Source organism: Athene noctua, chromosome 1 (assembly GCF_965140245.1).
Source record: "Athene noctua chromosome 1, bAthNoc1.hap1.1, whole genome shotgun sequence".
Classification (NCBI taxonomy): domain Eukaryota; kingdom Metazoa; phylum Chordata; class Aves; order Strigiformes; family Strigidae; genus Athene; species Athene noctua.
Genome location: NC_134037.1, coordinates 76702986 through 76720144, shown reverse-complemented (window position 1 = coordinate 76720144; position 17159 = coordinate 76702986). Strand labels below are relative to the sequence as shown.

At 44.6% G+C, this 17159-nt stretch overlaps 2 protein-coding genes across 11 annotated transcripts; both read right to left on the bottom strand.

The window, feature by feature from the left end:
* Positions 1 to 358: 358 nt before the first annotated feature.
* Positions 359 to 12180, bottom strand: PNLDC1 (PARN like ribonuclease domain containing exonuclease 1). 7 transcript variants are annotated; one of them, XM_074896626.1, is made up of 19 exons: positions 12084 to 12180; positions 11570 to 11627; positions 11386 to 11459; positions 10416 to 10449; positions 10171 to 10294; positions 9389 to 9477; positions 8997 to 9097; positions 7640 to 7719; positions 6511 to 6648; positions 5499 to 5568; positions 5158 to 5243; positions 4877 to 4932; positions 3779 to 3846; positions 2856 to 2909; positions 2608 to 2650; positions 1944 to 2043; positions 1315 to 1490; positions 1061 to 1159; positions 359 to 499 (listed from the first exon to the last, which is right to left on the bottom strand). In XM_074896626.1, exons 1-19 carry the CDS (start codon positions 12157 to 12159, stop codon positions 427 to 429), a joined length of 1599 nt encoding a protein of 532 aa, XP_074752727.1. In that variant the 5' UTR covers positions 12160 to 12180; the 3' UTR covers positions 359 to 426. The 7 variants fall into 7 exon arrangements, with proteins under 7 accessions (XP_074752727.1, XP_074752725.1, XP_074752726.1 ...); XM_074896624.1 differs by having other exon boundaries at positions 406 to 697; positions 1944 to 2049; XM_074896625.1 differs by having other exon boundaries at positions 406 to 697; positions 1944 to 2049; positions 3779 to 3843.
* A 1594-nt stretch (positions 12181 to 13774) lies between these two features.
* On the bottom strand, positions 13775 to 16640 carry MRPL18 (mitochondrial ribosomal protein L18). Of its 4 annotated transcripts, none has more exons than XM_074924801.1 (4): positions 16418 to 16640; positions 15518 to 15710; positions 14251 to 14485; positions 13775 to 13979 (listed from the first exon to the last, which is right to left on the bottom strand). In XM_074924801.1, exons 1-4 carry the CDS (start codon positions 16479 to 16481, stop codon positions 13908 to 13910), a joined length of 564 nt encoding a protein of 187 aa, XP_074780902.1. In that variant the 5' UTR covers positions 16482 to 16640; the 3' UTR covers positions 13775 to 13907. The 4 variants fall into 4 exon arrangements, with proteins under 4 accessions (XP_074780902.1, XP_074780894.1, XP_074780877.1 ...); XM_074924793.1 differs by having other exon boundaries at positions 15518 to 15698; positions 16418 to 16610; XM_074924776.1 differs by lacking the exon at positions 16418 to 16640 and adding an exon at positions 16131 to 16364.
* Between the last annotated feature and the right edge of the window lie 519 nt (positions 16641 to 17159).

The window sequence follows — 17159 nt, the reverse complement described above, 5'->3', positions numbered from 1 at the left end:
TCCATCAACTCTACCCACTTTCATTTGGTAAACAGTGATATTTCCCCTGCTTTACAACTGCAGCTAAATTAGCCCCTTTCATTTTGTAACTTCCCAAACATCATCAGAAATGTGTTTTGTGCAACAGCACAAACACTGGGAACAAACTGGGGTTATGAACAGCTGTGAAAAACCAACTGAGGATCAGAATAAATTAGGCATCAAAAGAACCATCTCTCCCTCTTTAGGGGAGAACTGTGTTTTGAACAGAGTACAAAACACACAAAATGGAAACCAGCACATAGTCTTTAAAAACTCATTTCCAATAAAGCAATTAAAACCACTATTCATAGCTTTTTTTTTCCCCTCATAGTTTATTGAATGAAATTAAACAAAACAGACACCACAAAAAATGTGTTCCTCGTGCCTCATCTGTAAGGCAGTCCTTCAGAATGAACAGCAAGGAGCTCCTCCAAGTACAAAGGCCAAGAGAGACCACAGCGCCACAATACCAGAGACTCTAAAGGGCAAGAATAATAAAAATGCCATTAGACTACTTATAGTTAGGGCTTAATTTTGTTCTTATTACGCACTGAGATTCTTTTACAAACCGTGTCAGGCCAGAAATCCACCCTTCATGAGCCTTGCTGTCACCACCTCATGAGAGGGGTGCCCCTTGAATCTGGAATTCGCTCCTACTACTGAGTTTTCAACTGTGCTGTAGAAAAAACACATCCCACACCTGGGAGACTTGGTCTCTCTCCTCAAGTTTATTAGAGCTAGCTTACAGCTCATTAAGATAACCCTCTATTATGACAGCACATACATCATCTTGTGCTATCCATGGGGTAACATTCCCCAGTTAATCAGGATCAAGACAAAAGCCCAGTTGCCCAGGGCTGAAAGCTCATAAGTAGCCACCCAGCAGCCAGCAAGCAAACCTGCTTCTGAACCCCTTGTTCTCCTGAAGGGCTGGCAGAAGAACATTGCCAAAGAGTGGCAGACTCTTGCTGTGACAGGGCCCAGCACCCTGAAAGACACACTTTACCCCCTCCCTGTTCCTGTGATTCCGGCAACTCACTGCAGCAGGCAGTTCACGAGTGGGGAGTGCCTCCAGTGGCGATAGACGGAAATCCGGAGATGAGGGTGATTCTTATAATCTCGCAGAACAAGCCTGACTCTGTAATGAGAGTGGATGTCACGAGCCACGACTTGCAGGCTGCTTACAGCATCCCACAGCTCAGGAGAGGACTTGTTACAGCAGAGGGAGGGTGGGATGAAGACTTAGATTGAAGAGGATCGAGGACAGGGAATTAAGGCTTTCTGGTCACTTACTGCTTAAATTTACTGGCAAGTAGAATGAACTGATTCTTTGAAAGCCGTCTGACATCAAAGCGACAAAGAGCTTTAAACTCTTGGTAAATCTGCCTTTCATTCAGCCCTGGCCAGCCTTGGACATGGACAACCAAGAGAGGGGGATAATGGCAGGGAGGATCTTCCCCAGAAAAATTCTGGAAAATGAACAATACTGAGATATATTTGAGTTCAGAAAAACTACAGAAGATCAGAAAATATGCAAAATGTGATACACAAATAAGGCAGATTGTACAACACAGCTGTTGGTGTAAAATTCTTTTTCTTTTGTCCCAAGGTTCAGTCATAGAAGCAAACTGTCATGATCACCATGGAGAAACCACCAGAGAAACAGCAAGCTCTCTTCCAGAGCAGAGAATTAGGGCAATGTAAACTGACTAAAGCCATCTTACAGCATAACAATATTAAAACATCTCACAAAGCTGAAATTCAATTAATTTTCCATTTCAAAAGGTCAATTGTGTCATTTGTATGATGACAACTTCTGCCAAGGTGGCAGTGGTGGATTTTTCTCCTCTAATGAAGCCATCAACTAGGCTACTGACCCACACACCCCACAGACTGGTCACAGACCTGCAACTCATACGCACAATGCTGGAAACACCACCTCGGATGAAATTCACTTTGTTCAGATACTCAGCTAACACGGTGAGATACTGAGAGAAAGAATGATCAGCCTCCACTGCATCACTACATCTGAAAACAAAATGGAACAACATTTTGTTTCTCCAGTGCTGCACTGCTGCAGAGTGCCTCTGGAGCACAGTGCTCCTGAAGAAGCTCTAGTTAGTAACAAAATAGGTATTTCAGATCTTGGTATCTTCTACAGAAGTCAAAAAACTGCAAGCAAAGGGAAGGGTTTTGAACAGTTGCCTCTTAGGAACTTAACTGAAGGCACTGAATCACACAGATTTCAAAAATGGAAACTAATGGAAAATTATTTGACCCTTAGCCAAGTGAACTGAACTTGAGAGAGCTTGTTCAGGATAAAAGGAGTCACAATGCCATTTCCCAACCTCTGAGCCATTGCGTGACCCCTGACTTCATTTTTTTAAATGTCAGCTTTGACATAAAGCTACTACTTTCAGATTTATAAAATAAAAATCTAATTAGAACAGTGACATTTCCAATAACACTTTCTCTTATCCGAAAGGAAGGCCAGCCTGCAAAACAAAAAGCCAGCCAGGGCAAACTGTTTTCTGGAGGACCCATCCATGTAATGCAATTTTCAGTAAACATTTAAACATTACTCACTCTGTGGATCTGCACAGTAGTAAATGAGCTGACTTCAGAAGAACTAGGAGGAATAATGAAGTGGCATTAGAACAAAGCTGAAGAAATGTAACAAATGGAAAGCAAAAACTCACTGAAGTGCAGCTAAGTTACTAAGAGCAACAGACTGTATACAAACAAGTATTTCTTAGCGTCAAATAGAGCTACAGAGCAGGAAAGGAATTGTCAAGTCCCAGCACAAACTCTGAAGCGTTTAAGAAGTATTTTACCTGAACCACAGAGAAACGCATCATAGCCTGCCTCATGAGGAGATTTCTTCTCAGCTGTGTCCAAAAAAAAAAAAAAAATCGAAAATGAGTAAACACTTTTAGCACACTGTGGAAACTGCTCCAATGCAGAATTCTAACTTTCGTAAGATTCACTGCTCTGCTTTGGAGTTCCCCCCCCCAGCTCTGTTTCCTTCCTCACCCCAAACATTTACACCCCATAGAAAGTCTATGCTTCTACCATGCATTTGAAAGTGACACCAACAAAAAGGCAGCAGCTACACAAAAGGCTGAAAAAGCTTAGTGAGATGCACATAAAAAATTTAACTCTCAGGAAGATGTAACCAAATTGTGTTGTATATGTTACTGAGGGTATGGGAAGGATTTGAGAATACAGGAGGCCCTGTGCTGCAGGACACCATGCTGCCAAGAGAAGCTAGGAAATGTCTGCCTTGCAGCCAGTATCACACAATGTACCGAACACAACCTCCTGCACACGCAGCAGCACTAGCCCTGCACATGAGGCACTGAACTCCTGCTACCTCTTGGGACATCCCTCCCATTAGCTCCCACCATTTTCCATTCTAGCACCATTGTTTCCCACTTCCCCTTGCCCCTTCTGAGCGCTACTGACTCTTCACAGCCCCAAGTCAGGCTCAGTTCAGCCCAACTTAGTGTAAACATCATTTGTGCTAGCAGCATGATGCAAACCTGCCCTGCATTACCCTTGGCAGATACCAGGGACATGCAAACACATGATGTTTTAGGAGTGCAGGATTTGGGTCTGGAGAAAAATGTGTATTGGCAGCTTGGTGCAAATTCAGCAGACCCACTGGCACTCATTCATGCTTTGCGTGTGGACATCCACAGAGTAAAACAAAATGCTTTTTAGCAACCTGACTTGGAAGATTTGCTTAAGAACATACCGTATTTTGAGCAGTCACTTGCAAGAGTTATCACTGGGCCTGGTGGTTCTTTGGGATTTAGGTTGCTGCTGAAGACAAGTGGAAGTGTAAGAATTTTGTCTTTCATTGTTTTGTTAGAGACAAGTTACATTTCTCTAGTGACCTGTGACTTCATTTCAGAAAAAACTACTGAAGGCTTTAAAAGGAACTTTGGTAGTATTCTATGAAAAGCCTAAGATGCTCAGCTGAATAATATCTACCAGTTTTCTCAGTCTCTTCCCCAAATCAAACCTTCTAAGCACCAAGTTTTCTGTAACTGCATACAAAAAAATGCAAACAGATCTAAAAATCAATGGAAAACTCCAAGGAAAAGGATTGACTAGGTGGTGCTATTTGAATGGGGAACTCTGGAGGGTAGATTAATTAAACAGATACCCATGGAGTGATTGAAATAAAAGAACAAGCAAGCATAAGAACTTGGAGATTCTGCAGTCTGAAATTGCTAAAACCAAACAACCAAAAGAACCTCAGAATCCCAGTATAGTTTTTATAAGCATTAATTTTGCATCTCTTTCTTGGTAGTAGGGGGCGAGGAGAAACAGGTGAAATTTTGTTTTTCTTAGCAAAATTGACATGAAAACAATTTATTCACAAAAGAAGTGTAAAAAAGAGAACTCTTCTATCACATCATGGCTAAGCTCATAAAATAAGACATCTATGCATGTGCTCCATTTGAACACCGTAGTTAGTTTCTGCTTTGGGCTCAGCACAGCTCTTTCTTGGGAAATGGCATTTGAAATTAGGGTGCATTTTCACTGAGAACTGAAACTTATTTCATAATATGACACGAGCAACATAACAACTCTAAAGTTGTATGTAAGGCTGTCTGCAAGCCAAACTTGTCACCAATGGAGATGGTACAATATGAGAACAAATAATGTACTCCACAATTATTTTATAAGAAAGATGAGCGTATCTTTTGTTCTTAAATTTAAAAAGACAAGAAACCAGCTGAAAAACATTTGGGAGGAGGAAAAGAACATATGAAATGACTGACTTTGAAATACCTGTCCCAAGAAAACAAAGGGATTGCTGAAAGCTTTATAGCCCACCACTTACCTGCACAAAACTGCATATACTTCAAAGAGATTAGATACTCGTGGAAACAGATATTTCTGCAAGAGAAAAACGTGTTAGAAAACCAACCAAGACAGACCTCACAGTAAGTGAGCTCATTTACTGGTACTGCTGATTCATTAAGTTAGATCTAAAATCAGAATGTTTCAGGGCAACACAGAACTGATCACAGGCCTGTGACCACAGGGCACTGAGGAAAGATACTTTCTCTTCTGGGTGAAAGACAAGCTTTAACTCCAAACCAAAAGACCTTTGCATCTCACCTTCCAGATGGATTTTGTTACAGTCTTGGTGTCAATAAGGACAGGAAACAGGTTGTGAATATTCCTTTTAAACTCATCATAGCTTTCTGAAAGCAAAACACAAGTGAAGAAAGACATCATAAAACTGAGGAAAAGCCCATGGTATTTCAAATGAGTAATAAAGAGAGCTGAAGTCAGAGAAACAATGCACCATTCCAGCAGTTAGAGCTCAGAAGAGGCAACTAGCACCGCTGCTTGCGAAGCACCCTTGGTGGCTGGGGTGGCAACTGACCACTGTGCTTACTGTCCCATCCCCACTGCAAAGGCAGCAGCCTGACCACAGCAGCTCTGTACAGCATTACCTGGAAGGGGCTTGTAGAACTTGTCATGAAGATGCATAAGGTCCATAAGCATGTTGTGTCCCACCAGGGGCTATGGGAAGAATATAAACATAACAGCCCATTGGAGCATATTTTTTGAAGAAAGCTCAGAGATAACCAATTTTAGGCACACTCAACAGCTGTAATCCTTTCCTCCAGTGGAGAGCAATCCACACACGCTTACCCAAAAGTCATTCAGGCTGCAAGGCTTACAGAAGGACTACTGTTTTCATGAAATCAGACTTGTGGACTCTGAGCAGGGTTTTTTTTCAGCAGCATTCTAGTTTGAGTGGACCTAAGGAGCTAGATGGATTCTCAGTTCAGCTGAATACTGGTAAAATCTTGCAGCGATCAGATTTACAGACTCAGTTACAAGGGAGGGACAGCCTTTGCCTGCACATCACCCCGTAGTCTTCTGAAGCTGAAATTCATTCAATAATCTGTATACAGAATTTAATTTCCACACATAATCAAACCAATGGTCCACATGGTCCAATAAACTGGTCTGTCACATCCTGAAAAGCATAACTTGCCCTTTTAAACGGCGAGAATCTGCTCAGCTTTCTTAGATGGTGACTCATACTGGGTAACACAAGGATTTTCATCATTGACAACTCCTGCATTTTCTCAAGTGACATAAGAAAGACACTACAGAATGGGTTCAGCCTCCCTCTCCCCTGGCTGACCTCGGTTTGCAGGAGTAATAGAAAGGTAACACAGGGAAATCTAGTGTTTGGTTTCATTATTCTGAGCATGTTTTGGGAGTGGGATGTGGTCAGTAAGAAGACGCAATGTTTAACACTCATTTTTTCTAACCATGACTGCAATCTAAGAATTCATCTGGTTTACATCAGGTAGACAACTAAACAGGATGATCACACTGAATGAGTTAAGTCATTTAACACAAACTGCTACTTTATCTTTTATCATCCCTCTACATCCAGTGTACCAAATCAAAAAGATGAAAAATTAGAGTAGGGATGAGACATTTTACCTTCTTGGCTTTAACAAGTGTCTGAAAGAGGTTAGTGAAGCCCCGGGCAGACAGGAGAATGAGCTCCTTCTTGCAGTAGTCATAAGGAGAGTTCTCCAGAAGCTGACGACGTTGTGGACTCACTTTTTTCACCATTACCTGAAAAGAAAAGTCATTGGGTAGCTCAGCCTCCCATTGCTTACTGGGGTTCAGTAATGCTGAGAACAAGTTCAGCTTCTAGGCTATGACGGATGGAGACGTAGTGCATCCCCTGGGACCTTAGAGCTCTCTCACTCCTCTTCCATATGAAGATCGGTGCTCCAGTAACAAAAGAGACCTGTTCTAAGAGTGTCTTATTGATGTTTCTCTTGTTAAGAGGATGGTTCCTACCACAGTTTTTTTGGAGCACAAATTAACATAATTCAGTTTAACTTGACACCAATACGGTACACTCAAGGCATTGAAAACCAGAAACAAACAGCAATCACACAAACCAAGTCCACAAAGGCTACGCTTCAGGTGAGAAGGCTGGGTAAATTGTCACCGTTGACACTGGTTATCAGAACAAAATAGTACTAAAAAAAACCCCAAACCCTTCTATAATCTACCTCTAAGCAACTGACTGGTATCACGCTTCTGTTCTGAGAAGTCCACAGCCATAGGTTAATTCAGAAAATACTGCACCAAATGTAAGAGAGCAATAGCAAATAGCAAAACAGCAAGCCATCTATAACAGACAGAGTAGGAGTCTTCAAAGCAACTACATGGCATAAGTCAGCAAAGGAAAACTACAAAAAAAAAAAAAAAAGGGCTAAAAACTGTACATTCTGGTGGAGGTACTGAATGAGAGATCTAACAAAATCTGGAGACACAGAGTGGGTTCCACCAGAAGTGCCTGAAAGACAAGCACTTCCAGCTCAATGTATTTTGTGGCTACAGGACAGAGACCAAAGTTACTCAGTTTTCTGGATTCCTTTTCTTGGGATCCCAGAATCAACACTTCCCAGAATATTCCTTTGTCATTGTTTTCTTCTCCTCCTGGACTCTGCCATTAAAAGTACAAGCAACATTTCGGAGTCCCTGAAAGAAGGCCAGTCTCCTCTGTCTATCTAGAAACCCTCTTTTCAGAAGGCCCACATCTCCATCTCACCTTCTTGTCTCCAAGAGGCTGTGTCCAAACATTTTGGAGAGCCTGTCTCAGAACCAGCTGAACTTCAAACATCTGATAGCCTGAGACAAAGAAAAAAAGTTAAAAAAAAAAAAAGGCAGTAAAAGCTTCAGAGGTTCAGACAAGCCTGTTTAGGAAAACACATCTTTCTAGACAGGACTGACCAGTTGTTTTTCCCCCAGAGTACAGAAAATACTCTGAAGAGCTTGCTATATTACCATACACGATGACTGAAAATAAATAAACAAACCCAACAACAACAGGTCACAGTGGTAACTTCATCCAAATAAGTTTTTGTGAGGACACATAGCAAAGGAAAAGACTAACTGAAAAGAAGAGGGAGGAAGGCTGAAAAAGACTGACTGGGGCTTTTGGAAGGTTTCAGAGCAACACACCCAGAAGGCAAACACAGATGAGAGGTAGCAACGCATTTTCCCCCACAGCTGATAAAGAACTAACCCTGTCCTCTTCTGAATAGCATGCAAAAACACACCTTCATCAGTCTTATTGCTTAAGTATCTTTCTTGTCACAGGTTGCTCACCATTGCCAGATTCTATTAAACTATCAGCATCATATCTACTACACCTGACATAGCAGATATAAAACACAGCACAGCCCCTACACCCTGAAAAAAAAAAAGCATTGACAAAGCCTTAAATACTTTGTCCTTCCTAACCTTTTCTGTATTTTATTCCCTGACCTAAAGGACTAAGATTTCTGTGAGTAAATGTACATACTATTCTCTGCTACAATTCCTTGTCCTTCAACTCCTTCAAAACAGCACAGAAATTCCTCAGCTCTCCTATAGTGTTCCCAAAAGCTAATGCAGGTGGTTAAGTGGCCTATTTATACCCACTGGAATATGTATCTCTGTCTCCATGGGGTTCCCTGTTGCTCAACATGAGAGGGAACAAACTCTGAGACAAGACCCACCTTTCCCTTCTCCAAGGGGAAGAAAACAAAAACTAGATCACCCAGGATATAAAACAAGTCAAAAGTTGTCCTGATCCAGAGCAACTATAAAATCTCCAGTTGCTGCTCTGAAGCAGCACAAAATGGAAGTCAGTTACCACAAAGCATGCTCCAAGCACCTAGACATTCACTTCCACCAAAGATCCACCACCCCAATGGAGCAGGAAAAGCAGAGCCCAGAGATAAACACCTGCCAGAAACTGAGTTGTACAGAGCTGTAAAGACAGGATAGGCACAGGTGCTTTCCCTCTGAACAGAGCTTAACAGAACAGGCAGCAAAGGACAGTAGCAGCCCCAGAGGTTCAGGAGAAGTGATGAAGCCACTCAGAGCCCACAGGTGCTCAAGGGAGGCACCCCGTTTCACACCACTCAGATCCTGCAGAATCATAGTCTCCTCCTCCTCTGCTGCAGTTATCCAACTGGTCACTTCATCAACAGCTTTCTTCAGCATGTCCCTGTCCAGGGCACTAAAGGAGGATCGGGGGAAAAGGGGCAGAGTGTAAGAAAAAGCTCTTTACAGATGGAACTTTGTGCCTCGTTATGGGAATGCAAAAGCATTATTTCCCAACATTCACACAGTTCTCCAGATTTTATCCTGTGATCTCAGTTTTCCTTCAGACCACAGCATGCTGGAATAGCATGGAAAAACAAGGCATTCAGAGCAGCAGGCTTTAGTATTTCTACAAAATGTGATCTAATTGAAGATGAACTGTCAACACAGTCAGTACTGAGGAGCCACCTCTCTGAATAGCACTCACCTGCTGACTTTCCAGCTACCTGCTAAGAGATGCTGGCTAAGGATCTTCTCCTGTACCTCATTCATGTATGGGATTCCATCTTTGATGAACTTCAGGGGAAAAGAAAATGCCAGGCTGATTACTCTCCCCTGGACTTCCATGATCTTTTCCAGATCTAAAACCTGCGTATACTTGGAAGATGCTAGTGTTCCTCACTCCCAGAATATCGTCAAAAACACAAACTGTAGGTAATCTAAGATGCATTCTTACATACAGGAGGACATATTTATGCGTAGAGGAAAGAAAAGGATTTCTGTCGACTATAATCATTTTTTTCCTCTGCTTTTGCCTTTCCTTCAATGAGATACTTCAAGTGTCAAGACACCATGATTGCTTCCTGTCCGAAGTTGCTAAATGGTGCTCTTACGCGATGACATAGTCTGAATTTTATAGGAAATGTGGCAATATGCAAGATGCAGGTAAACTGAGACTTCCCCACCTTCGTGTCTTGTAAAGACTCTCACTGGGGTCTCTTTAGCAACTTCTCAGTTCACCAGAGACAATTTTTTCTTTCTTGAGGTGGGGAAATCTGTCTTAGGCTGACAAAGATGTAGTTACTGCTTCTGTGGCAGTTCAGAAAAAACAGCACTCTCCCTGTTGGTAATGAGACACACGATGCATTCATACTTTTAACAAGATACTATTTACCCCAAAAACATAGCATTTAGGGATATTAATCCTAATTTCTCCTGTAATTTCACAGACTTCCTCTGTTCTAGATTTCTGGCAGAGAGATTACATACCTTATTATAGTCAAAGCCATAATGAGAAAGGAACTGAATGCTAGATGCAGAGAGGTTGAATTCGACATCCGTAGCTCCCAGTGTTGAGGGAAAGAGAAAAAAGTTGTATGAATGCACAACATACCTACAATGAAAAGAAAAATCTTTCTAGAAGATAATGACAAGAAAGAACTCCTCACAAAAGAATTCTGCATAAAATCTCAACTGAACTGTCTTATAACAGAAAACTGGGTTTTTTTACTTACTCGTTTGAATTTTCATTTGAGAATATTGCCAGCCCTGCAAAAGAGAGAAAGCTCAGTTGAAATGGCAACGTTTAGCTGGATGCCTACAGATACCGTGAAAATTAAGTAAGAGATGTGGGGATCTCCTGATGAGAGTACATGTTTTGTGTTCACTAATGCCACAGTGCAAATCTTAACAGTAACTGCCAGGCCATTTCCTAGCTTCCTGAGAGCTTAACAGGGACAACCTTTTAGTGCTAAGTGGGAAAAGGAGTCAAGTCTGATTAAATAGCAAATAGATTAAGCAATGGGGGAGAAGAGGTGAGCTGGTGACAAACGTCTCCAACTATGCATACGCAGGTATGTGGGTCCAACTACACTATAAAAGCATGTGAAAGGGGCTAGGCACCACTGCACACTGAAAAGTGGTTTTACTTTTTTTTTTTTCTATTAATCCCTAAAAAGTACATTAAGATCTTACATAGTCTAAGGTTCTGAACAGCATTTTAAACCATTTCGGAGCTGGTTTCTCAACTGTCAGTAGCCCTCCACAACCACTACAGGCCCTTTCTTGTGTTATTATTTTAGGAATATCAGAAATACTAGACTTCATTTTCCTCTGATAGCCCCCTTATTCATACAGTGTATCAAATGACACAGCCTCGAATAGGAGTTGCTGTCACCTACTTCTTGCTTGCACCCTGTTTCAAAAGCCCTGTATTTGTACCTACAATTTTTAAACATTAAAACCTTTACACCAGAAAAAAAGCATACAGCCCACCTGACTTTACATTATTTAAAATATTTAAAAATTGATAGTATTAAACATCGGCGCGGGGGGGAGACAACACACGACACCTACCATAGCAAACAAATGTCTCTGTAACAAGTGAATTAAGACCAAAGCTACCTGCAGGGCCTGCCAGCTGGCAAAAGGTCTGTTACCAGTAAGACCTCGGGAGATTATTTTCTGCACCAGAACAGCACTTACCAAGCTGAGTAACAGTGAAGCGCTGAACACTCTGCCTGGCCTTCAGGTACCGCTCCGCAGGAGAATCAAAGAGGCTATGAACAAAACCAGAATAGGGGGAAGGAGTAGAAACAACAGGGTTTGCAGTGCACAGGTTGTTCTCACAGAGCAAGTCTCCCTCACGCTTCACGTCCAACAGCTTTACCTGGGCTCGTTATTTTGCGAGAAAGTTGAATATAAACCAGTAAACTCCATATCAAGGGCTGTTGAGGTGGAAAGAACACCCCAAAAAAAATATCAGAAATATGAAGCACAGATCGCCTCTCGTCACCATAACCTGCGTGTCAAACCCACCGGCAGCCAGCTCAAAAAACGGTTAACCGACTGCCGCAGAAGTGGGGTCTCCTATTCCCTCGTCCGTGTGGGCGAGCGAGGAAAAAGGAAAACATCCCTCCGGGGGGGGCTGGCCTCACGCTTTGGGGCGTGTGTGCCCGGTAACTAACACCCTGAGCCCCCCGACCCGCAGCCAGCACCGCACAGGCGGCTCGCTTCCCAACCTCTGCTGCCCGTTTTAAAACCCACTGTCTCAGCGCTCGCCATTCCACTGCACACCAGCGCCATTTTCTGCTAAAATACACCTGGATGCCGGCGGCGCTACGGCCTCGCCCCTCCCCGGGCAAGAAGCTCCTGGTACCGCAGCCCCCCGGCCCGCGCCTCACCCAGAAAGGCGGCGCGGCCGACGCGGCCCCGCAGGCGCAGCAGGAGCCGCTCGAACCCCGCCGCCCCCACCTCCATGGCGGGCCGCCGCGCTGCCCCCGCGCCTCCCCCCACCCGCCTTTAAAAAGAACCCACCGCCCCCCCCGAGGGGGCCGGGCCGGGCCGGGCCGCCTGCGGGGCCGGGGCGGTGCCAGCCCGAGGCCGGGGTAACGTTTGGGCTCGAAACGCGAACGGAAAGCTGAGGCAGCTCCTGCTGTACGTCTCTGTCTTCTAGAAATAAAGATCGCACAAATGCTATCACGATCTGTGAGGTGTTATAATGAAATAGCACCAACTGCTAGGTTAAAAATTCAGCAAAAGACTGGGACTGTTTTTTAAGAATTCTATTGTTTTGCGGAGAAATCACTCTATAACTTTTGGGGTTATAAAGTGGGTATGTTTATTCAGCGCTGGTCGCATGGGGGATCGCTCCACCACAAGCATGCGCATCGTTTGCAGTTCCTGTCCGGCTTATATGTTACAGAATAGTGCATATTCATAAAACGGCTATACATATACATAGTCTACCCCCGCCTCCCCTCGCGTCTCATGGTAATCAGGTCTCCTCCCCTTGCGCCTGCGTAATGAGCTCCTTTAGCCTTGTTCGGTGGTCGCAGATTTACGGTCGAAGGTCGCATAGATGAAGTATCTCCTCTTCCTCGCTGATGAACTTTTCACCTTGTCGTTCTGCGCAGTCTCAGTTGTTTCCCTGGGCCCTGGCCAAACCATCAGGCCAGTTTGTGCTAGAATCTAGGATGATTTGTTGCTGGAACATACAACTTCAAGGACCATAAGAAACTTCTCTTTGGGCTAGGAGATAGTTGCCTAGCAACATTATCAGCACCTGGTATGTCTTTTTCAAACAGTCCCATACGCCTCCCCTTGTTTTTGCGCAGGCCTTGCACCATCAATTTAAGATTGTTTAGACTCCCCATCTCACTATCAGTTGAACGCTAAGCAGAACTGGGCTGGTCTCACACGGCACGCTGCTGAACCCTGGCACACGACTTTGGCCTTCCTTTCACCTCTCCCAGGGTTTGCAAGAACTTGGCAGCAGGTACAGCACCGGGTTAGGGAGTGACAAGGGAGCAGGCTGGCCTCTCCCAGACCAGCTTCCTTGTCAGCGGGTTCCGAGGCACCGGTGGGGTTTGGGGGCCCGGACATGTTGGGGGGTCTGCCAGTCCCATGCGCCTGTCAGGTGGCCGAGCTGAGGGCGTCGCTCTGTGGCCCAGCAGCAGGCAGACACAGAGGGGGTGGAAAAGGGCATTTTACTCCCTACAGCAGGTATCTCTGCAGCTTCCCTCCTAGGCCTGCGAGGTTTAATTAGTTAGAATCTGCAGATTGCAAGAAAGCTACAAAGGTGAGTTAAGGGAATTTAATCTTTTTACCAAGTTTAGCACACAACTTGATTACAGTTCTAAACATTCACACCACTGCATTTTGCTCAATTAGATTGGCAGTGTACAGGGATCAAATATTTAACCATTTCGAGTTCAGGTTAGAACAAACACAAAATCAAATATTAAAAAGAAATTATACTTTAAAATTACTGAATTCTGAAGTAGATTCTGTTAACCTGTAAGGCTGAACAATGAGAGTTGTTAATTCTAGCCATAAAGGCGTTGATAATTTTAGAATCAAGAATACGACACACTTCTGTCCATTTTAAAATATTTTATTTATACAATGCCATGTTCCAACTTTTTCCAGCTCTGGACCTTCACAGTGCTGGTACACATACCTAAAGCAGTAATCGTTGTTCCTTGGAAAGTTTTTCTGTTTCCATTTTACTGATAGATTCTTCGTGGCTCACACAGAACGACACCGCCCTCCTCCACAGCTTTTTTGAATTCCTGAATCTTGTTTAAAAGACAAAGACACAAATAAATACAAAGAAAAAACACAAACATCAGCACCAAAATATCAGTAGGGACATGTTACATGGAGAGGCAGAGGTTAACAGCCTCACTGAAGCACAGTGTCAGGAACTGCGGCTTGTCAAAGCTACCCTTTTGAGTGTTGCAAGAAGTGACCATCAACCCACATAAGAAAATTGATGGTGAAAAGGCATAAAACTAATGCTTAAAAAGGAAAGAAGAGCCAAACAAATGTAAGGAGATGGGTACTTACCGAGTCACAACGATATTCCCAGGGGATAATAGCTTTAAAGTTCACAAAGTTGATTCCTGCTTCCAAACAGCGCCGTGCCATTACCCGGCCGAGGTTTTTGCATGCTGTTACCCCCTTGGGACTGTAGAGGTGTTTCTTTATGGCCCACTCTTGGGTAGAGGCAGATACCACAACATCCCCGTTAGAGCGCTCAACGAAGGCTTCTACATAATGCTGTGTCCGCTCAAGCCGTAATCTGAGCAAAAGGAAGAAACAACATGGGATTACAATGCCTTTTCTAGATTTAAAGAGAGAACACAGCCAAATGCTTAAACACGTGACACACTTCAGGAAATAAAAGTGAAGGTACTAGAACTATTAATATAATAATGAATTATTAGTATCACTTTTACTATCTAGGGTTTTGCTTATTAGGACACAAAATAGGACTCATATTACCAGTTTAGCAGAGTGAAATTCCAAGAGCAACTTTTCACAGTTATGCAGGTGCAGAGTCCTACGCTGCCTCGTGCCAGCACTCACTCCAAGCCGAGCACTGGGCACCTGCACAGCATGGTATGAGTGCTTATAGGCTAGACCAGGGTAACTGCTCCAGCAGAAATGTAACTTTAGTTTGCTGAGCAGTCTCTTAAAAGTTTATGCTTACACAGCAGCTAACTCCTTGTCAGGATCAGCAAGTGGTCAAGCACTTCAGCTTCCTAAGCCGTAACACGTAACCGCCAAGCATTAGGAGCAACTATTTCTTACTGCACTGAGACAATATCACATTTCCAGGTATGAACAAACTGGATGGGTTCTTCCCTCAAATACAAAATGATGACTTTGAATCTCCAGCTTAAAATGAACGTATTTTCCAGAGGACAAGCAATCAGCATTTAAGAACAAAAAAACAAAACACAAAAAATCCAAATAGACTATTATGGTGCCTCAAATAAAACAGTGATGCATGGTAAGCACAAGACTAGAAAAATCCTAAATTAAACAGCAGTTGCTTAAGCAATATTACTGCTACCTTAACAACAGATAGAAAGATTTTCAATGCATGTGCTAATTTTCACATGATGCTAGTACTGTTCTCTGAAGACAGAAGATACCTACTGATTAAAAACAACTAAAGGGGCAACTGATTCAGCAACCCAAAAAAGTGCATTTTGTAGAATTTCCACCTGGTGGGTTTCCAGGCTTTAGTTTCATTTGGTTGGTTGGTGTTTTGGTTTTTTTTTTTTTTTTTGGAGTCAGCCATCAGCAGAAATGAATTCTGACTCACCTATGCCAGAATTCACGCTTTGGCCATGTTGTCTTCCAGCCACGCTCCTTCCTAGCCAGGGCCAACTGCTCCAAATTCCGAGGATTCCTGTTAGTGAAGTCCGGGGAAACAACCTCATTTTCACTTGTGTCCACTTCGGTCTCGGTTTTGATACTGGCCGTAGTTGATGCCAAACGAAGACCTTGGGGAGAAACTGGAAGTAAAATCCCACAGACTTAAAAAAAGATATAGTGCAGACAATAGAACGAATACAATACAGAATGATGCAGCTTGTATACTTAGAAGGGCAAAACTGGCTTTTTTTAAAAACACTAAATAGATGGATTATCTGAGCTCAACCTGTTTCTCCAATTTAAGAGGTGAACTGCAGGCTAAAAAGTATATTAAATTTTAACAGTGGTTCAAGCCCCACGCATAAAATAGAAATTCGTGACTAGAAGATCCCTAGGATTAAGGCTTTACAAAATACTGAGGGTGAAGTACACAAAGAACTAATGACAGCGCTAGCAAATAACAAGGTAAAAATCCTCGATACTGTCAGGCTAATCGTCACTAATTAACCTAACAAATACGAATTTAGAGTTAGGCTTAAGAACTCACACTACTACAGAACCTTTTGGTCCGAGAGGCAGCGGGAACCTCTCACCACTGTGACGGGCACGGCTTCTCCTTGTCAGACCGCCCGCCCCGGCCGGAGACGCACCATGAGCGCCCCGCCTCACAGCAGCCCGAACGGCCATTACAAGCGGGAGCCCGGCACAGACCGGGGCCTGCGCAAGGCGGAGCAGCGCCACCAACCCCCCTGGCGGCCGCATCGCCCTACGCCGGCAGCACGGGGGACGCGGAGCCCTTTCCCTCGGGAAGGACCCGCATGGCGAGCCGCAGAGGGGCTGAGCTTACCCGCTCCACGTGCCTGGAGCCTGGCGGCCGCCAGCACCAACCGGCTGCGGCTGCCCAGCGCCATGGGGAGCCGGTGACCACCGTGGCCGCGGGCGGCTGTCAACTCCCTCCGCTCAGGGGCACCTGGGCGCCGCCATCTTGGCGAAGCCGGCACCTCCCCCGGAAGCAGCTTCGAGGAACATCCGTCCGCTGTTGATGACGTCGCGCCGAAGCGCCGACCAGCCCGACCCTAGTTCTGCTCCCTAACCAACTACCGCGTGGGGAAGAGCGTGGTGGTGCCAGTCACGTCTTACAGAGCAAAGCAGGCAGCTCTTCCCGACTCGGGAGATCTTTAATTTCTTTCACTTGGAGAAAGCGCTTGAGGAGGTGCCGATGTGTAAAGACAGAGGCTACGTTTTCTGGAACGGGGCTACGGCGGCGGGAGCTGGGCCCAGGAAGCGGACGGCCGCGTGTGGCAAGGCGGGGAGGTGGACTCCCAGCGCCTACCAAAGCCGCTACAAGAACTGCCCGCCGTTGTTAAAAGCGAAAGTGCTTATTTTGCGCTGCAGACTGCGGACTTCCCGCTACTGAATCGGGCACAGGCGGCGCCGGGAGCCCCGCGATACCGCTTACCCTACGGCAGCGGACGCTGAGTCGCTCCTCCCGCTGCCCTCTCCCCGGCCGCTGCAGCGTTACCCCGGCTTCTGCCAAACCCCGCGCCGTTTGCGGGGACCTGGGGGCCACGCCCCTGCCGCCGCAGCGA